We start from the raw sequence: 16378 nt of genomic DNA on the forward strand, positions 1-16378 counted from the left end.
GCGCAGCCGCTAGTTGGTATCATAACTGTGATTTTGTCTATAAAACCAAAGCAAATAATGTAAAGTTTTAATCTGCTAGGACAACTAGTTTTTACCTCTGGATATTCGACGAACCATCTGTCAAATTCCGGGTGCTCCCGTATTTTCTCCTGCACTGATATCCAGTCCCTGTAACAAAAATGTATTTGATTGGGTGGTCTGTAATGTACTTTTACGTAATAAACACACATAAACACACACTCAAACAAACACCCACTCACACACACGCAAGTGCGCTAACACACTTATAACCTAAATAATTCCACCCAATATTAAGAAAGTAATGGTTTAGTTTATTAACTTTAAACTTAGCTTACATATTATTAAGAATGAAAACAAAACTTATGTATAAAAGAACAATATCTAGGTATCCAGAAAATTATACGGATAGAAAGATAAAAAGAAGATATCTATTGGTTTGCTTACTCGTCATAAAGAACAGCCAAGTCAGGGAAGATATAGATAGATATTTAGATAGAAAGATAGCAAGAAGATAGCTAGAAAGATAGCAAGAAAGATAGCAAGAAAGATAGCAAGAAAGATAGCAAGAAGATACTTACTCGTCATGAAGTGCAGCCAAGTCAGGGAAGAGCTCCTGTAAGGCTTCAGGTAAAAGGTCCAAATATCTGGGGAAAAAGAATAAATATTACAGAAAATACATTTTTGACATTAGCAAAAAAAATTGGTGCTTTCTCCAACTTGAAAGTAAATTTTTTACCTATGCCAAACCCCTGCGGGGCCAATACCTAAGGCGTCCTACCCATCACCTAATGTTACCCAGCCTTACCTAACCTAAAGTAATAAACAAATCCAAAACTAAATCTGCCCCATTATTTTCAATTTATTTCAAAAAAAAAGGAAGGAGGTTGCTGTGCTCGACGAGGGAATTTAAGTGATATGACCGAAATTATTAGGTACCTATAAGTATAGTGGCAAAAAAGGGCATTTGCAAAAATTGGCTCAAAAACTTTTTCATTTCACTGTGGATAAAACTCAATTTAACTTCCAAAGACTTCAGCTTTAAGATACCTCAATACAACCCTTAACCTACCTCCCGCTCCCTAGCGGTTCCTAATCAGAATAAAAAAATTACAAAATTACCGGGCAACGCGTTCACTGAGATAATTATCCTTGAGTTTCTTGACGTGACGGCGGAATATCCGCTGCGCGGCCGCCCCGCCAAAATGGTCGACAAAGGCCTGGAATAATGAATATAAAATAAGTGGATATTGAGAGAATTTCCCCTCCCCTGACCATAGGATAGTTTTGACCAATATCGTAGGCCTATATCAGCAACCTAAATTGCCGACAAAAATTGTCCTGTCCCAATATCCACATATTGTATATCCATTCCTGGAATTCTGGACAGCTGGAGAGCTTCTTCACAACCACTGTCCAGGAAGCACCGTAGTCCGTCACCTCGTTACGTACAAGTCTGGAAAAAAACAATGCAAGTTATATTTAAAGCAGGCATAAAATAACCAGAGTCCTTTGTACTAAGAATTATTTTGGTACGCAAAGTTTATTACCATGCCATATCATCTGTTGGCTCAAAACTTTGGGTACATTCACAAAATTTTGATTATTTAATACAACAGAGGTGAAAATTTAATTTATCATCATAGGAGAGATTCAATTGAATAAAATTATTAAATAAAAAAAGTTTAGGTATAGGTATAAATCAACAAATGTTATTAACGTGGGCTTACGGTCCTTCCATTTTAGAAATGGCTATATTTGAAATCGATAGAACGATGTCTCTCTGATTTAGAAGTGTCTAATATTTAAAATTGAATGAACGATTCTAACAAATCTAAATTAAACATCCGAACTAACCATTAATCCTATGATGGAGGGACCAACCCTAATCATAGAAAAAAGCTTCGCTTGTAAACTAACATAGAGCCTCAATGTCTAAGAATAGAAAATTCTTACATTTCTAAAAAAAATCTCTAGGGAAAAGGGAATGTCACATTTCGAATAAAAAATCCGTCAAAATTAAAAGGAATTTCTAAGTTTTTGTATTAAGTGACATAGGTACCTAATTTTCAACAAGTGACGAATTTATTAAACGAAATCTTTTCCCTAAGAAATTCAACTATTAAAAGCTGACTTTAAATATGAATAAAAAAAACTGAACTTTCATACCAAAATGTGTACACTTTTTGACCAAAAATGTAGTAAGATTGTTCCTACGGTGTAATCCTATTGGTCTAATATAAGTATTGGGGACCTAGACTTTTTTTAAAATTTTTTATCACTTTCTAGATCCATGAGATGCCTGTATGTTGCATAATTGACGAATCCAATCAAAGTTTAGAGATTCTAGCTAAATTGGTCTGTATTACAGGATTTATATGCATGGGTAGGATAAATGATCCAAAGAAAAGCTTTTCTAAACAAGGATGACAACATTCTTAAGTAGCGAAGCACAAGAAAATCATGGGATAGATAAACTAACAAAGCAATGAATAGAATAGATGATGCGATGTCACAAAAATCTTCACGGGAAATTTTGCTGTCTCTTGAATAGCAGACGAGAAAATCACATTTTTTCCTATAGCTTAACGGACTGACTGACGAATTGATTAAGTGAATTTTAAAGTAGTCTTGCTTCTAAAAACGCAGTTTTAAACTGATGAAGCAACACCAAGAGTCTCGATTATTAATATAACTCTTTTTTCACAATACCTTATCAACATATTATGGCTTTTAAAATTAAATTAATTACACTAACTGACATACTTCCAATTACTTTAGGATACTATTTTTAATTGAAAATAGATAAATCCAAGTTTCTTGCTATATTTGCAATCTTACTAAAGTGCAAAACATTTAACATGGGTTTGTGTTGGATGCATATAAAGTTAATTTATCATTCTATCTTCCTTTATATAAGTAACAGGATGACAACATCAATTAATAGCGAAGCAAAAAAAAACAAGGATGGACAAACAGACAAAGTGAGTTACAAATTTAATGTTTTGGTCAGTAGCATAAAAAATATTTTTCAAAAATCACGAAACCTATGAATATTAGTAAGATACATATTTTTATGTCTTTGTGTGACCGTCAAACCGACGGACTAGTAAGTTGTGTAAAGGAAGCTCATTGGTACAAGGAATATTTGCCAAAATTTTCAGCCATAATCTTTAGCAGTTTAAAGATTCACATTTTTATCCATCACCACTTCTAATTATAGAGTAGCTTCGCTGGCAACTAAGAATACCGCACTACAATACAGGGATCTAAAGGGATCAGGGTTGTCGAATTGGGCACTTTTTTTTATATTGGGCGGCCCAAATGCCCAAAAGGGTTTTAGGCGGGTTTTGGGCGCCCAAAAGTGGTTTTGGGCACCCTTTTTGGGCAAATGTCGTAAAAAGCATATAAAAAGGATATAAAATAGCCTAAAACCATACCTAGACTTATTATTAGAAATAAAATAGCCTAAAACCATCTCAGGACCTATAAAGGCTCCACTGGAAAGTAGAACCATATCGGTTCAGCAGTTAGCGAAATCCTTCTCTAGATACAAAAAAAGCTTACTAATTTATATAGTTAACTAGCGGCTTCGCCCCTAGCCTCTAGGGGCTTCGCCCTATGAAGTAATGGGAAGTCAACCCTCCTAAATAGAAATATTCAAAAAAATTATTCTTTGTTAAATTACTCTGTGGTAAAATTAAACCCAGGTTGTGCGTTTTATGCACAAAAATTTTAATTTGTACACATTAAACCCAGGTTGTTTGCCGTATACACAAAAATTTCAATTGGTAAAAATTAAACCTAGGTTGTTCGCATACACAAAAATTAAAATAAAAAAAAATATTTAAATTTTTTTTTGGGGGGGGGGATTCATGTCTTGCCCCATGTTGCATTTGGGTTCCCCCACCCCAATTACTGGTTTTTGTTTACAAAAATTTTAAAAATTTAAAATTTTGGAAGTGGGGATTTTTTTATTTTTTGGGAGGTTAGGGTGTCCCACCCCCCAAGAAAATAGCTCAAACCCACCAGAAGACCAGTAGGTATATTCCCAGAAGGGTAGAGCCCAATTTGATCAGCAGTTACTGAGATTTTACAAAAAATGTAAAAAAAAAAATTTTTGGGGGGTGAGTTTTTTTATTTTTGGGGGGGGTTAGGGGTGTCCCACCCCCTAAGAAAATAGCCTAAAACCACCACAGGACCAGTAGGTATATTCCCTGAAGAGTAGAATCCGATCGGTTCAGTGGTTACCGAGATCTTAAGGGACGGACGGACAGACAGACGGACAGACATCAAGCTACTTTGTATTATAGACTAGCAGCTACGGTCCTAGAGGCCTCTAGGGGCACTTGAGGAGGGGAGAGTCAAATTTGATAATCCAATTATTATACTAGATTTAAAAAGAAAAAGTAAAAAAAATTGGGGGGGGGGAATATTTTTTTTTTTTTGGTGGGAGGGGGTGGGTTTCCTCCCCCCCATTTTTATTTTTAGTTTAAACAAAAATTTTTAAAAGTTTTTGGGGGAGTGTAATTTTTTTCTAGGGGCGATTTCTCTTAGGAGGGTGGTGGTACCCTCCCCCAAAATAGTTATAAACCTTCCCAGAACCTATAAGAAGCTACCCTGTTAAGGAGAACCCGATCGGTTCAGCGGTTAGCGAGATTCTTCGGTACAAACACACACACAAACAAACAAACAGACACACATCCTGTTACTTTAGTATAAGGATATCACCCAAAAAATAGGCCCGCCCCCCCTCTTTTTTAACCCCCTCCCCTTTTTCTCTCCCCCTAAATGGGGGGTGCCCCAAACTGCCCAAAAGGACCTTATATTGGGCGGCCTAAAACCGCCCGCCCAAAACTGCCCGCCCAAAAGCGCCCGCCCAAAATGACAACCCTGAAAGGGATAAGACAATAGCTACTAAATTGATTTATATCCCATTGATAATACACAATAATTCTCCTTCTGTAGATTAAAATTAGTGGTTAAAACGTTTGGACACTCAACTTAATGAACAAACCAATCAAAATACAACAATAATCCGCAAAGTTATTGAGCCAACGAATAAGAAAACGTTATTATAATACTTTGGAAACTAGTGTAGCAGCCCAATATTTCCTCCCTCCCTGAATATACCTGGCAAACTGTTCCTGTGTCGACTCCAGGACCTCCCGGCGCATCCTGCTGGCGTCCTGGTAGGACATCACCCGGATCCGGCCAGCTCGATTCCGGTCAATCAGAGTGCTCGCTAAAATAATTCAAATATTATATTAATTACAAAATATGTATGTAGGTATATGGTTGAATTATGTTAGAAACAGAAAAATAGAGGTTTTCTCCAAAGTGCCTAGTCGAGCAGAGAAAACCGCACCCCCCCCTTTTTAAATTGAAAATAGGAGAGAAGGATAGTTTTTGTGTAATTGTGCTTTACTTTAGGTCAGGTTAGGTTAGGTATTGGCCCCGCAGGGTTTAGGCATCAATACTGCCGGGCGTTAACACAAAAAAAGATTTTAACCCTATTTTAAATCTATAGCTGTCTATTAAAATGCTGAATATAAATTACCTAGAAAAAAAGCATTTTCCACATTGATATTCTCATGTGAAGAGGTCTCTACTATGGGTATCATCCCACGGAATTCTGAAGATAAAAATAATATTTAGGTAGACAAAAAATCTAAAAATGTTTCAAAACGCATGATCAGAAATATTTAGGTGCCTATCAAAGTTAATTTTAAGGTTGTTCATGTAAGGAATTTGAGAAAGTCCAAATTATTACACTCTAAGTAATAAATTTTTTTTGTCTGACTTAAGATTTCAATTTAAATACTGAACCTTTTCTGTTCCTTATTTAAGTGAATCTTTACGTAAGTCCCTGGGTTGTTTTAGGCTACTTTTATCTTTAAGACCTAGGATGGGTTTTGGGATATTTTTGAATTATAACAGTGAATTATAATTAAAACCGATGCTTAGTTGCAAACATAGGTATGTTGCAAATAAAATATAATTGAAGAAACTAGTTTATCTTCATATGGTTCCAAATATTCTTCCAAAATTACCTTTTCTATTGACCAGTCTTTCTGCCTCCCTGACAAATATTTCATTGGCCTCTTCGTTTTTCGTTGTGACGAGAACAACAGGTTTCTAATTCAAGTTTACACATTTTATTATAATCTAGATGACGTACTGTAGCGGACAGACATATAGTATGAGCAGCTATGCTCCTTTTGAAATGAATGTATTGTAAAAATGTGTCTATTTCAAGACATCTATATTTAACCTGTATAACTAACCATTGTACATTTGATCCCTTCCCCAAAAACTAAGGGATTGCAATTGACCTAGGCTAATTTGTAGATAGAAAACATTAGTGTTATTAAAACCTTACGAACAGACAAGCTTTTTTTGAAACTATCATTTCAGAAGTCCTCAAGGCCAAAGAACTGACGAGAAAACATAAAAAAAAATTTGATGGAAGAAGTGAACCTTTCTCAAAAAAGGCTTAAAACTAGAATTAGTGAATTTTCAAAGTGTAATGTGTTCCTTGGTTTTGATAAGACAATTAAGTATCTGAGCTGTAGTTTCTACTTGTTTCTCCAGTGTTCTGTTAGGAACCAAGCTTACCTATACATAGATAGATAATATGTATTAAGATATATAAGTTTTCTGGAATTTTGAAATCTGCATCAAATTGAGGATTTTTTTTTTATAAAATTCGTTTTTTCTATAATTCTTTATCTAAAAGCGGAAATGCAATTTAAGTTAATTAATTTTGGCATCTGTGATTGGTGGATTTAAAAAATCTGCGCTCTGATTGGATGGCGTACATCATTCAACCAATTAGAGCACAGGTAGTTTAAAATCCACCTATCCTATTGGTCAAAATTAATTAACTTAAAATGCATTTCCGCTTTTAGATAAAGAATTATACAAAAAACGAATTTTATAAAAAATCCTTAAAATTTGATGCAGATTTCAAATCTCCCCCTAACATTAAAATTCCGGAAAACTTATATATCTTAATATGTATAGATAGATAGATAGAGTAGAATACTGTTATAGTTTTTACTTGTTTCTCAAGTGTTTTGTTAGGAACATAGATAATAGATACCTTTAGATGAATTGATGTAGCTAGAGAGATAGAATTATTGAGTAGAATATTGTAGAAATAATCTTTAGATGTAAATTTTTCTAGGGGCAATTTCGTCTTTTTGATTATAGGTGCCCTTTTACCATTCTTAAAAATAGTTAAAAACCTTTCCAGGACCTATTTGAAGCTTAAAAGTAAAGGAGAGCCATATTGGTTCATTGGTTTATGAAAGGATATAGGATACACTAACATCAAATACGCAAATAAAAGCGTCAATGTAAAAGTAACATCAAATACGCAAATAAAAGCGTCAAAGCTAAACTTACATCAAATACGCAAATAAAAGCGTCAATGCTGACTCTTCCTTCTGGCATCAGCTGTTCTGTAAATTCTTGTTCTAGACCTAAATATACAGAAAATGATAATTTAAGAGCAGCTTCATAAATGGATTTTTTTTGTTGAAATTACAAATTCGCCAACACATCATTTAGCTTAAGATCTCAATAAGTTAATTTTGAACCGATTGGGTTCTCTAGTTTAGGTAACCTTTACATAGATTTTGTGCTGCTTTTGAGGTAATTTGTTATTATATTCAAATCTTGGGATAGTTTTAGGCTACTCTCTAGGATGTTTAAAAATCACTTCATTTAAACCTAAATAAGGGGGGGGGGGGGGTTTAATGCAACCATCTCGTAATCAGTGAGCAAATGGCACTTACAATTCGAATTTCGATCTGAAATTTTGCATGAGTAATCCTTGGTAGGTCTATTTTCCCTAAATCGAACAAAAAGTAGAAAAAGTAACGGCTAACGGCTCAGCCGTTTAGCCATTTTTTGGCTATTTTTAGGGCAAATCTGCCATAAATTATGTAGGAATCAATTTTTTGAAACATATTTTTGCTTTAAATCATGTGAAATCAATGATACAAAAAAAACATTTTTAGATTTCTAGTACCAGCAACTAGCGGCTAGAACCGTTTGAAAACGTTTTGGAGCAGCATAGAGTATTATGTAGGGATAGGTTCCGTGATGATTTCCCTTGAAAATAGTTTTAAAAGTGGCTAAAGTGCTGAGCCGCCAGCCGTTAGCTGTAACTTTTCCAACTTTTTGTTCAATTTAGGGAAAATAGACCTACTAAGGATTACTGATACAAAATTCCAGATCAAAATTCGAATTCTAAGTGCCATTTGCTCACTGATTACGAGATGGTTGCATTAAACCCCCCCCCCCCCCCCCACTTACTTACAAGAATAACAAAACATACCTAATTGATTTTTACAAATATACATTAATTTTTCAGCAGAAACTAGTTTTGTGGAAGCACATCTCCGTACATAGGGCTCCTGAAATAAATAAACAAGATATAGTCATTGAGTCACGTGACATTTGTACTCCTTAGCCTAGTTGTAAGTATCTACCTACACTACTAAAGAGTAATAAAATATATCTACTACTATATATACCTAATCAGTTTTTAGGCATCTATAAGGGGGGGGGGGGATTAAGCTAGGTAGGCGTCTTTTCGAAATCTATGATAGACATGATTGAAAGCAATTTTTGAGAAATCTGGGTTTACTATAATAAGAATCGTATTTACCAACTCTATGGTGCTTTCATCTACGGGGGGGGGGGGGGGGGCAAAACCCTGAGGGGCTTTTCAATGCCAAATATGCATTACATGCCCTAACCTAACACAAAGTAATAAAGAAACAAACGAAAATACTCGTATCAAACAAATGTACATTTAAGCCTTTCTATATAAACTAACCAGTTTGCCACACTCACACACACACACCCACTCACCTGTTTGCCACTGGCAACAAAAGGTTTAAAAGAAGCGTCGTCAATAAACTCGGTCTGTTCAACCACCTTAACAAATAATATTATTAGCAACTAAACAATCGGATGTCTGTATGTCTATCTATAAAAGGGTCCTATTGAGATGGATTCGAAGATAAAATTGTATCATAACTTAAATCGAAACAAAAATATAAAAAAACTGTAAGGGAAATGTCTTGGCCAATTAACAGCCACTTTCATTGTATACCAAGCTAATTAGCATTCTACTTAAAAAATCTATTTAATCTGTTTATAGACTATCCCCCCCCCCCCTAGCTGATAACAAAAAGTACAAAATTTTCCCGTATTGTTTAATATAAATGGTAGGTAGGTCTCGACTTGCTGTTATCATGTCTGGACGGACAGCAGTAAGTCTATTTACAAATGCTAAAATAATACCTACTAGTACTACTCATAATCAGTTACAAGTTACACTAATTGGATGATAAGCATACAGTAAACAAATAGCCTTTGAATAGGCGCAACTTATAATCAGTGGCAATATGATCGCGCAATCAAAGGGTTGTCTGTTATGTGTCAGCCTACCTGTATATTAAACTCCATGCCATCTTCAGTCTGTTTGTTGACAGCACCCCAATACAGAAAATGGTCGTTATTCACAACTCGGCCAGAAAAATCGGACTGAAAAAAAAAGAAAGTTTCATGCAAAGGTTTTTATTTATTAAAAAAATAATTTTTGGAATCCAACGTCTTAAAATTATCAGTAAGAGTGGGTGGGACAAATAGACTAGGTATAACAAAATGTACTGGTACCCAAACATTTTGAAAAAGTTCTTCTATTCATTGGTTTAAAACGTTTGATCATCGAGGCTAACAAAACTGGTTTTAATCATATAATTTTGCATTTTAATAAACGCGAAAAGCTGTCTAAAAAATATGATGCCTTCGCACACCGAGGCTGTTAGAAACTGGTTTTATTTTGAAATTTTTCATTTTAATATCCGCGGAAAGCTGTCTATAATATGAGGCGATAAATAACTATTATCATACCTGGCTTAGAACTGAGATATGGTCAACATTATAATCATCTGCTACTTGACATACAAATCTAGATATATAAATAGATGGATAAATAGACAGATTAATACTGCACTATTAGTACATATTATATATACCTAGTATAGGTAGCAACGTATTTTTATTTTACTTATCCTTAAGTTTCATGCTTTCGCAATACTAATGATTTTCACAAAACAATTAGAGGATTTTTCAAACTATTAAAGGAGATTTTTTTTCAAAATATCTTTTAATTTTTTAAATAGTAGTAGGTAGAAGACATTTTAAAACAATCTGCCTATTTCACAATTTTCAAATTTAAGCAATTCATGTACCTAGTTAATATGAGATAGGTACCTAATAAATAACGAAATATAAAATCCTATTATCCATATAACACAAAGTAGAACGATGTCTGTATGTCCGTCAGAAGCTTAAAATCTCGTTGTATATACGTAAAGTAATAAGGTTTTTTTGTCTGGGGCTTAAGATCTAAATAACTACTGAACCGTTTGGGTTCTCCCATTTAGGTAACTACACATAGGTGTCATAATGGTTTTAGGCTATTTTATTTTCAGATATAACTCTTGGAATGCTTTTAAGCGTTTTTTCTATCATCTCTCTGCCCCTTTCAATGCAGAGCCACTAGATTAAAGAGGCAAAGCCGCTGTAACATTATAACGATACTTAATTAACTTCTACACTTGTTACAGTACCTGTTACAGAGACAAGACTTGCCAATGCCCATGGACCCTTTCTCCTTCTCACCGCCCGACAATCCGACCACGGAAATGGTGACAAGTTTCGCGGCCCCGGGGCCGCCGTTTCCGGAATTCTCCCCGCCGCGTCGGAGGGTCAATCCGCCTAAAAATTGGTATCCTTTTTTATTAAAAGATCTTGCTAGCCGCACCGCTGGACCGATATGTCATATGGTTCCTCTTTACTTCAAAGTTTCTCAAAATGTTTATAAGAAAATAGCCAAAAGAAAAATACACCCCCCCCCCAAAAAAAAAGATTACTTTTTTCTAATGCTAAAAATGAAAGTGTAAGGTAGTTCCCTCTCATCGTTCTTTAGGTGAACTAGAGGATTCTAGAGGCTTACATTAATAGGCCTACATTAAGTTTTTTTAGTAGCGAAGCTACTCTATAATTCGAAATGTCCGCCCGTCTGTCCGTCCGTCTGAGACAAAGTGGGGGAAACGTGATTTTCTCGGCTCCTATAAAAGATAGACAGCTGAAATTTTTAGTGAAGATTCTTATAACATATTCCCATCTAATCTATACATTGTTTTGTCCAACCGTCTGTCATTTGGGGTGCTAGATCGATTCCTACATTTTCATGTTTTTCTGATTTTCTCAACTCCTTTTTAAGATAATGGGCTGAAATTTTCAGGGATTGCTTAAATTTACATTTTACATATTTTCCTTAAGTTTTATTACGATTTTTTTATTAATAGGGGTGCTAGATCGATTCCTAGATTTTTAGGTTTTCTATTGTTTTCTCAATTCCTATTCAAAATTTACGGCTGAAATTATCAGGGATTGAATATGCTAATAGTCTACATATTTCCATAAAGTTTCATTAAGATTTGTTTATATATTGTGGTGCTAGATCGATTCCTAGATTTTTAATTTTTCGTAAAACAAAGGTTGCGTTAATTTGAAGTTTTCGTCATTTCCCTATTTCATCAAATATATAGGATGACACTGGTATATGGTAAATATATTCATAATATACATTCATAATTTCTGAGCTTCGCTACTTATGGATGCTGTCATCCTTGTTTTAATCCAAAGAGTAGCACAGGAAAGAAAGAGGTTAAAAATTACCTGCGGCCTTGATGACACCCCTCCCTCCAGCGCCAAGGGTCAAACTCCAGGACTCCAGTTTGCCCCTTCCCCCATCCATTGCCTATACACAAATAATAGGTATTGAATAATATAGGAAAATATTATCTTCTCATTTTAAAAATTGGTAGATTAGTTTGGAGGACCATATCAGTAAAATAAAAATGAAACTGAGACTTTCTTGAAACAAATCCCACTCCCCCATAATTAAAAAAAAAAAAACCACCGAAAAATACCATTTTCCGTCACTTTTTAAAGTAGGTATGGAGATAAAGATCTCGGTTTTTGTCGGCAGTAATATTTATGCTTCCATATTTTAGTCTTCGCAGTTCAAAATTGTACCTATTAGATATCAGACTTTTTCCATATAAAATCAGTTCTGTCACATTTTTACGGGAATCTTTGCGTTAATTATTTAAAAGAGGCATTTTCACCTCCCACCCTCTCACCCCAATCTTTAAAAGAACACACAAAACATATTTACAACAAAAAAAAATAATTAAAAATCCAACCTTAATCATTTATAGCCAATAGAACATTTTCTCACCTAGTAAAGTAGGTATTTATATCTCTGATCTCTTCAGGTGCTACATATTTTCTACAAAACAATAATGTAGAATAGCTTCGCTATGAAAATTTTCTTACTTAACCCTTAACGGTCGGGGGGGGGGGGCGTTGAACGCCCCCCCATCCGGTTTTTTCTATCTCATTTTCTGTGTGTAAAAGATAAAGAGCCCAAACTGCTTGACTTTTTAAGTATGGGTATGACACATAACTGAGAGTTGGAATTTTTTGAATATCTCCATCCTGGCGGGCACAGGATGCCAGCAAACCTGGCAGGGTCATCCAGGTAAAGAACAAAAATTTGTTTTTGATTTAAACAAAGCATTTTATCTTACCAAAATACTAAAATATCCTCTAGTAGTACATCCTCATACTAAATACAGGTGTTCAAGTCAATTTCAGGTTCCAGGTATGATCCTGCAGGTCCTGATCCTCCAGGTCTCCAGAAATCTTTAAAATGCTCCTGTGGCCGCAATTTTTGACTTAGAATCTTCAAATTTTAAACTAAAGCTTTTCTTACATGTCTACATAATGTATTAAAATTTCCTAAAGATTCGCCGCCGTTTTCCCGCCGACCGCCGACTGCGGCGGCTGGCAGCTGCCAAGTACAGCTGCGGCCGCTGAAACTTATGTTTTGATATTTCAAATATAAAATTTAAATAAAATAAACATTTTCTGCAAAAAAAAATTTTCTTCTAGCTTTAAAAATAAAAAAATTACAGCCGTTTAAAATTTTTAAGTAAAAAAGGACCTAAAAACAAAGGTTGTTAAATAAAAGGGTGAAGGAAGCGGAAATTGACCTTGACTTACTTAAGGTCGGAAATTCACCATAACACAGGGGACTTGCACAAAAAATTTTAGCCCTCTAGCTCTAATAGGAACTGAGATAATGAGGGGGGGCGTTGAACGCCCCCCTCCCCCCGACTGATTAAGGTGCGGCAAGGGGCCCGACTGTTAAGGGTTAAGGTTTATTGAAACACACGACTGTAGGTTGCCTAACATACCCAAAGACGTCAAAACATATACCTACTGCTGATATGTCATGCAGAAGTACAACATTAAGTCGGGGTATATATTAATGCCTTGGCCCAAGAAATGGTGCAACTTATTAAAAATATATACCATGCGCGCACGCACAGTTAGGACTTCAAGACAAGATATGCAATCTAAGAGTTGGTTGTCGATCTGCAATATTTGGGTTGAGAATCCATTCAAAGAGGTACACTATGTGTATACGTTAATATTTTTAAAGAATTTACCTACTTTAAATAATCCTTATAAAGTTAACTCAATTTTTATAAAACTTAAAAATAAAGAGAAACTACATTTGTTAAAATTATTTCTTCTTAGAAAGAATTCTTTCATAATGTGCAAGATAATATTCTATTAAAGCGTTATCTGACATCGCAAAAGATTTTTTGCAGCCGAAAGCAGTACCCAAGACTATGATATTTTAAGTTGGTCATATTAACTTTAAATCTATAAAATATGCAATACAATTAAAGTTCTGACCATTATGCAGAAAAAATTTGAGGTTTAAATTAATAAATCTAATTTTTCGTTTCAATATTTTCTAAATTGTAGATATGTTCATATAAAAGTAATAAAAGTAACGATTTTAATAATAAAATGTAAATTTTCACTATATAAACAAATCATGAAGCTGCGCTTTAAAAAATTGAAAGGGTGCGTCACTTCACAATATTGTCATCAAATAATCTTAAATCACAAATTTTGTCCAATTGAAATAACTTAAATATATAAGATAATTATATTGTATGGAAAAGCAATAAATTCATTCATAAAAAATGTCCTATTTTTGCATTATAATTCACTGTAATAATAAAAATCCGCGAAAATAAATAATGAATTGTTTGGATTATATTATTTTTGTTGTGTAAAAATCCTCGAACTAATGCATAGTTGCCAGATATTTTTCAGATCAAAGTGTACAAATAAGGTGTACATTGGACCTCCAATGTGTACATTTTGGGGGGGGAAGGGGGAAAAGGGAGGGGGGAATGGGCAGAAGGGGATGGGGTACGAGGGGGATTTGCTATACTATCCTAATAGGAATTACACTAGTGGCATCTAGGAGCTCTTAAGGGAGAAGGGGGGTCAACCTCACACTTTTAGTTGTAATTTTATAAGTTACTACAAAAAATATAAATATTCAGTTAAACTTCAATGTTTATAACCAGAAAATCGAGAAAGGAAGCCAATTTTTGGGGGTAAAAAGTCCATTTTTGGAAGGAAAATTTCAATTTTTGTGTGTACACGTGTACATTTTTAAAAAAATGTTGAAAATGCGTACATCCTCATCGGTTTTGCCCAATGTGTACATTTGTCAAAAATCAGGTCAAAAATGTGTACATTACGCACAAAATGTGTACATCTGGCACCGTTGAACTAATGTGATCAGCTGTTCGCCACTGCTGGGCTGGGGAAAGGGGTGAAAAGGGAAGGAAGAAAATAAGTAGTGGGGTAAATCAAATAGAAGGTCGATGACAAATTAATTCCACGCTGTATCACGGGATGAGGGCGTGATTGAAATATGTAGTATACTCCTTTGATTAAACTCAATTTACGGGTTTTTATATAATTGCAACGTAGTTATAAGACTTTTGGTAGCAATAAATTGAGACGTTGGGTATCCCTCTAACTGAACCGATTTTTGATTAGTCAACGGTCTAAATTTGTCTCGGCCAGGATATGATTAAAAGCCTAAATCGGCCAAGGAATAGCCGAGTACAATATTTTTAAACTTAAAAAATTAAAAATAAAGAGCTAAATGATTTATTGTGTCTTTCTCTTTTTATCGACAGACGCACTTGGATATATTATTTTCATAATTAATTATATGTATTTCCCATGTTAACGTCACCTTATGTGTAAATTTGGTGAGCCACAGTATTGAGTAGCGTTGTTAAGTTAGGATGGAAGAATTTTGTAATGAAAGCAAAAGTGGGGTAGAGGATAAGGGATGGGGTAAAACAGGTTATCATAATGTTTTATTTTCTTGACTTTAAGTTAAACTCTATCAAATAGAAAGGGGAATACAGAAAGAAATTTGTGGGCATGGGGGTGAAGAAATCTATACATACGGGGAGTCACAGTTGAAAAATATAAGAGATTTTATAACAATATATATATTTTTGAAATATATATTTCATATATAAGCATAGTTTAAAAAATAAATCTTACATATATAAATTAGTTAATGAACAAAATATTTAAATCTCTAATATTAAAAAAAATATTTTACTGTGGTTGGGGAAATTTTAGCAGGTGGGAAAAGAGGGAAAGTCCAGAGAGGAGTTTTTAAATAGCTTAAAATGAGAATACACGGCCTCCCTCAAAAAAGAGTATGGGGGCCCCCCCATACTCTTTTTTACTCCCCACTCCCCCACCTCTCTTTTAAAGGCAGACGACAGGGAAATCGAAGAGGGAGGTGTGAACAAGGAGCAAGGGATATGAATAGGGAGAAAAGGGGTAAGCATTCATTAGTTGCCAACTAGAAATTACATTTTTCTAATAATGTAAAAGGATGTGGTATTAAAATATTACTCGTAAGATATAATAGTAAAAGAAACTAGAAGGATTATAAAAAATATTAGAAATCTTATTTTTATTTTTAGTTGGCAACCATTACTTGTATTAATGACACCTTCCCCTTTTCTCCCTGTGTATATCGCTTGCTCCTTGCGTTCATCTCCCTTTTCTCTTTCCCAATCAACATATAATGTGTCCCAGCACGCTTGCCTGCCCGTCGCAAGAAACTGGCCCGACACGCCTGCCTGCTTGGCAAGAATATAAGACGGCATGTTTGACTATCCCTTTTCTCGCTGTTCAAATCCCTTGCTCCTTGTCTCCACCTCCCTTCTCCGTTTCCCTATTCTCTGCCTCTAAAAAGAGATGGGGGGTTGAGGGGAGTAAAAAAGAGTATGGGGGGCCCCATACTCTTTTTTTGGGGGGGCAGTGTATTATCATTTTAAGCTATTTAAAAACT

At 34.7% G+C, this 16378-nt stretch overlaps 1 protein-coding gene across 8 annotated transcripts in view; it reads right to left on the minus strand.

The window, feature by feature from the left end:
• The window catches only part of RhoGAPp190 (Rho GTPase-activating protein 190), a 77735-nt gene extending 65312 nt beyond the window's left edge, over nucleotides 1–12423 (minus strand). For 7 of the 8 annotated variants that reach the window (XM_080148204.1, XM_080148205.1, XM_080148206.1 and 4 more), the window contains exons 1-16: nucleotides 12318–12423; nucleotides 11788–11869; nucleotides 10674–10821; nucleotides 9952–10009; nucleotides 9487–9582; nucleotides 8905–8970; nucleotides 8366–8444; nucleotides 7429–7505; nucleotides 6556–6636; nucleotides 6072–6156; nucleotides 5579–5653; nucleotides 5152–5263; nucleotides 1392–1474; nucleotides 1141–1237; nucleotides 600–665; nucleotides 96–168 (exon numbers count right to left, since the gene is read on the minus strand). In XM_080148204.1, coding sequence (XP_080004330.1) covers nucleotides 96–168; nucleotides 600–665; nucleotides 1141–1237; nucleotides 1392–1474; nucleotides 5152–5263; nucleotides 5579–5653; nucleotides 6072–6156; nucleotides 6556–6636; nucleotides 7429–7505; nucleotides 8366–8444; nucleotides 8905–8970; nucleotides 9487–9582; nucleotides 9952–10009; nucleotides 10674–10821; nucleotides 11788–11869; nucleotides 12318–12326 — 1287 coding nt within the window. In that variant the 5' untranslated portion in view covers nucleotides 12327–12423. The remainder of the gene's footprint in view (nucleotides 1–95; nucleotides 169–599; nucleotides 666–1140; nucleotides 1238–1391; nucleotides 1475–5151; nucleotides 5264–5578; nucleotides 5654–6071; nucleotides 6157–6555; nucleotides 6637–7428; nucleotides 7506–8365; nucleotides 8445–8904; nucleotides 8971–9486; nucleotides 9583–9951; nucleotides 10010–10673; nucleotides 10822–11787; nucleotides 11870–12317) is intronic. The other variant, XM_080148202.1, reaches the window with a different exon arrangement.
• Between the last annotated feature and the right edge of the window lie 3955 nt (nucleotides 12424–16378).

Source organism: Acartia tonsa, chromosome 14 (genome assembly GCF_053477335.1).
Source record: "Acartia tonsa isolate MP-2025a chromosome 14, ASM5347733v1, whole genome shotgun sequence".
Classification (NCBI taxonomy): Eukaryota; Metazoa; Arthropoda; class Copepoda; order Calanoida; family Acartiidae; genus Acartia; species Acartia tonsa.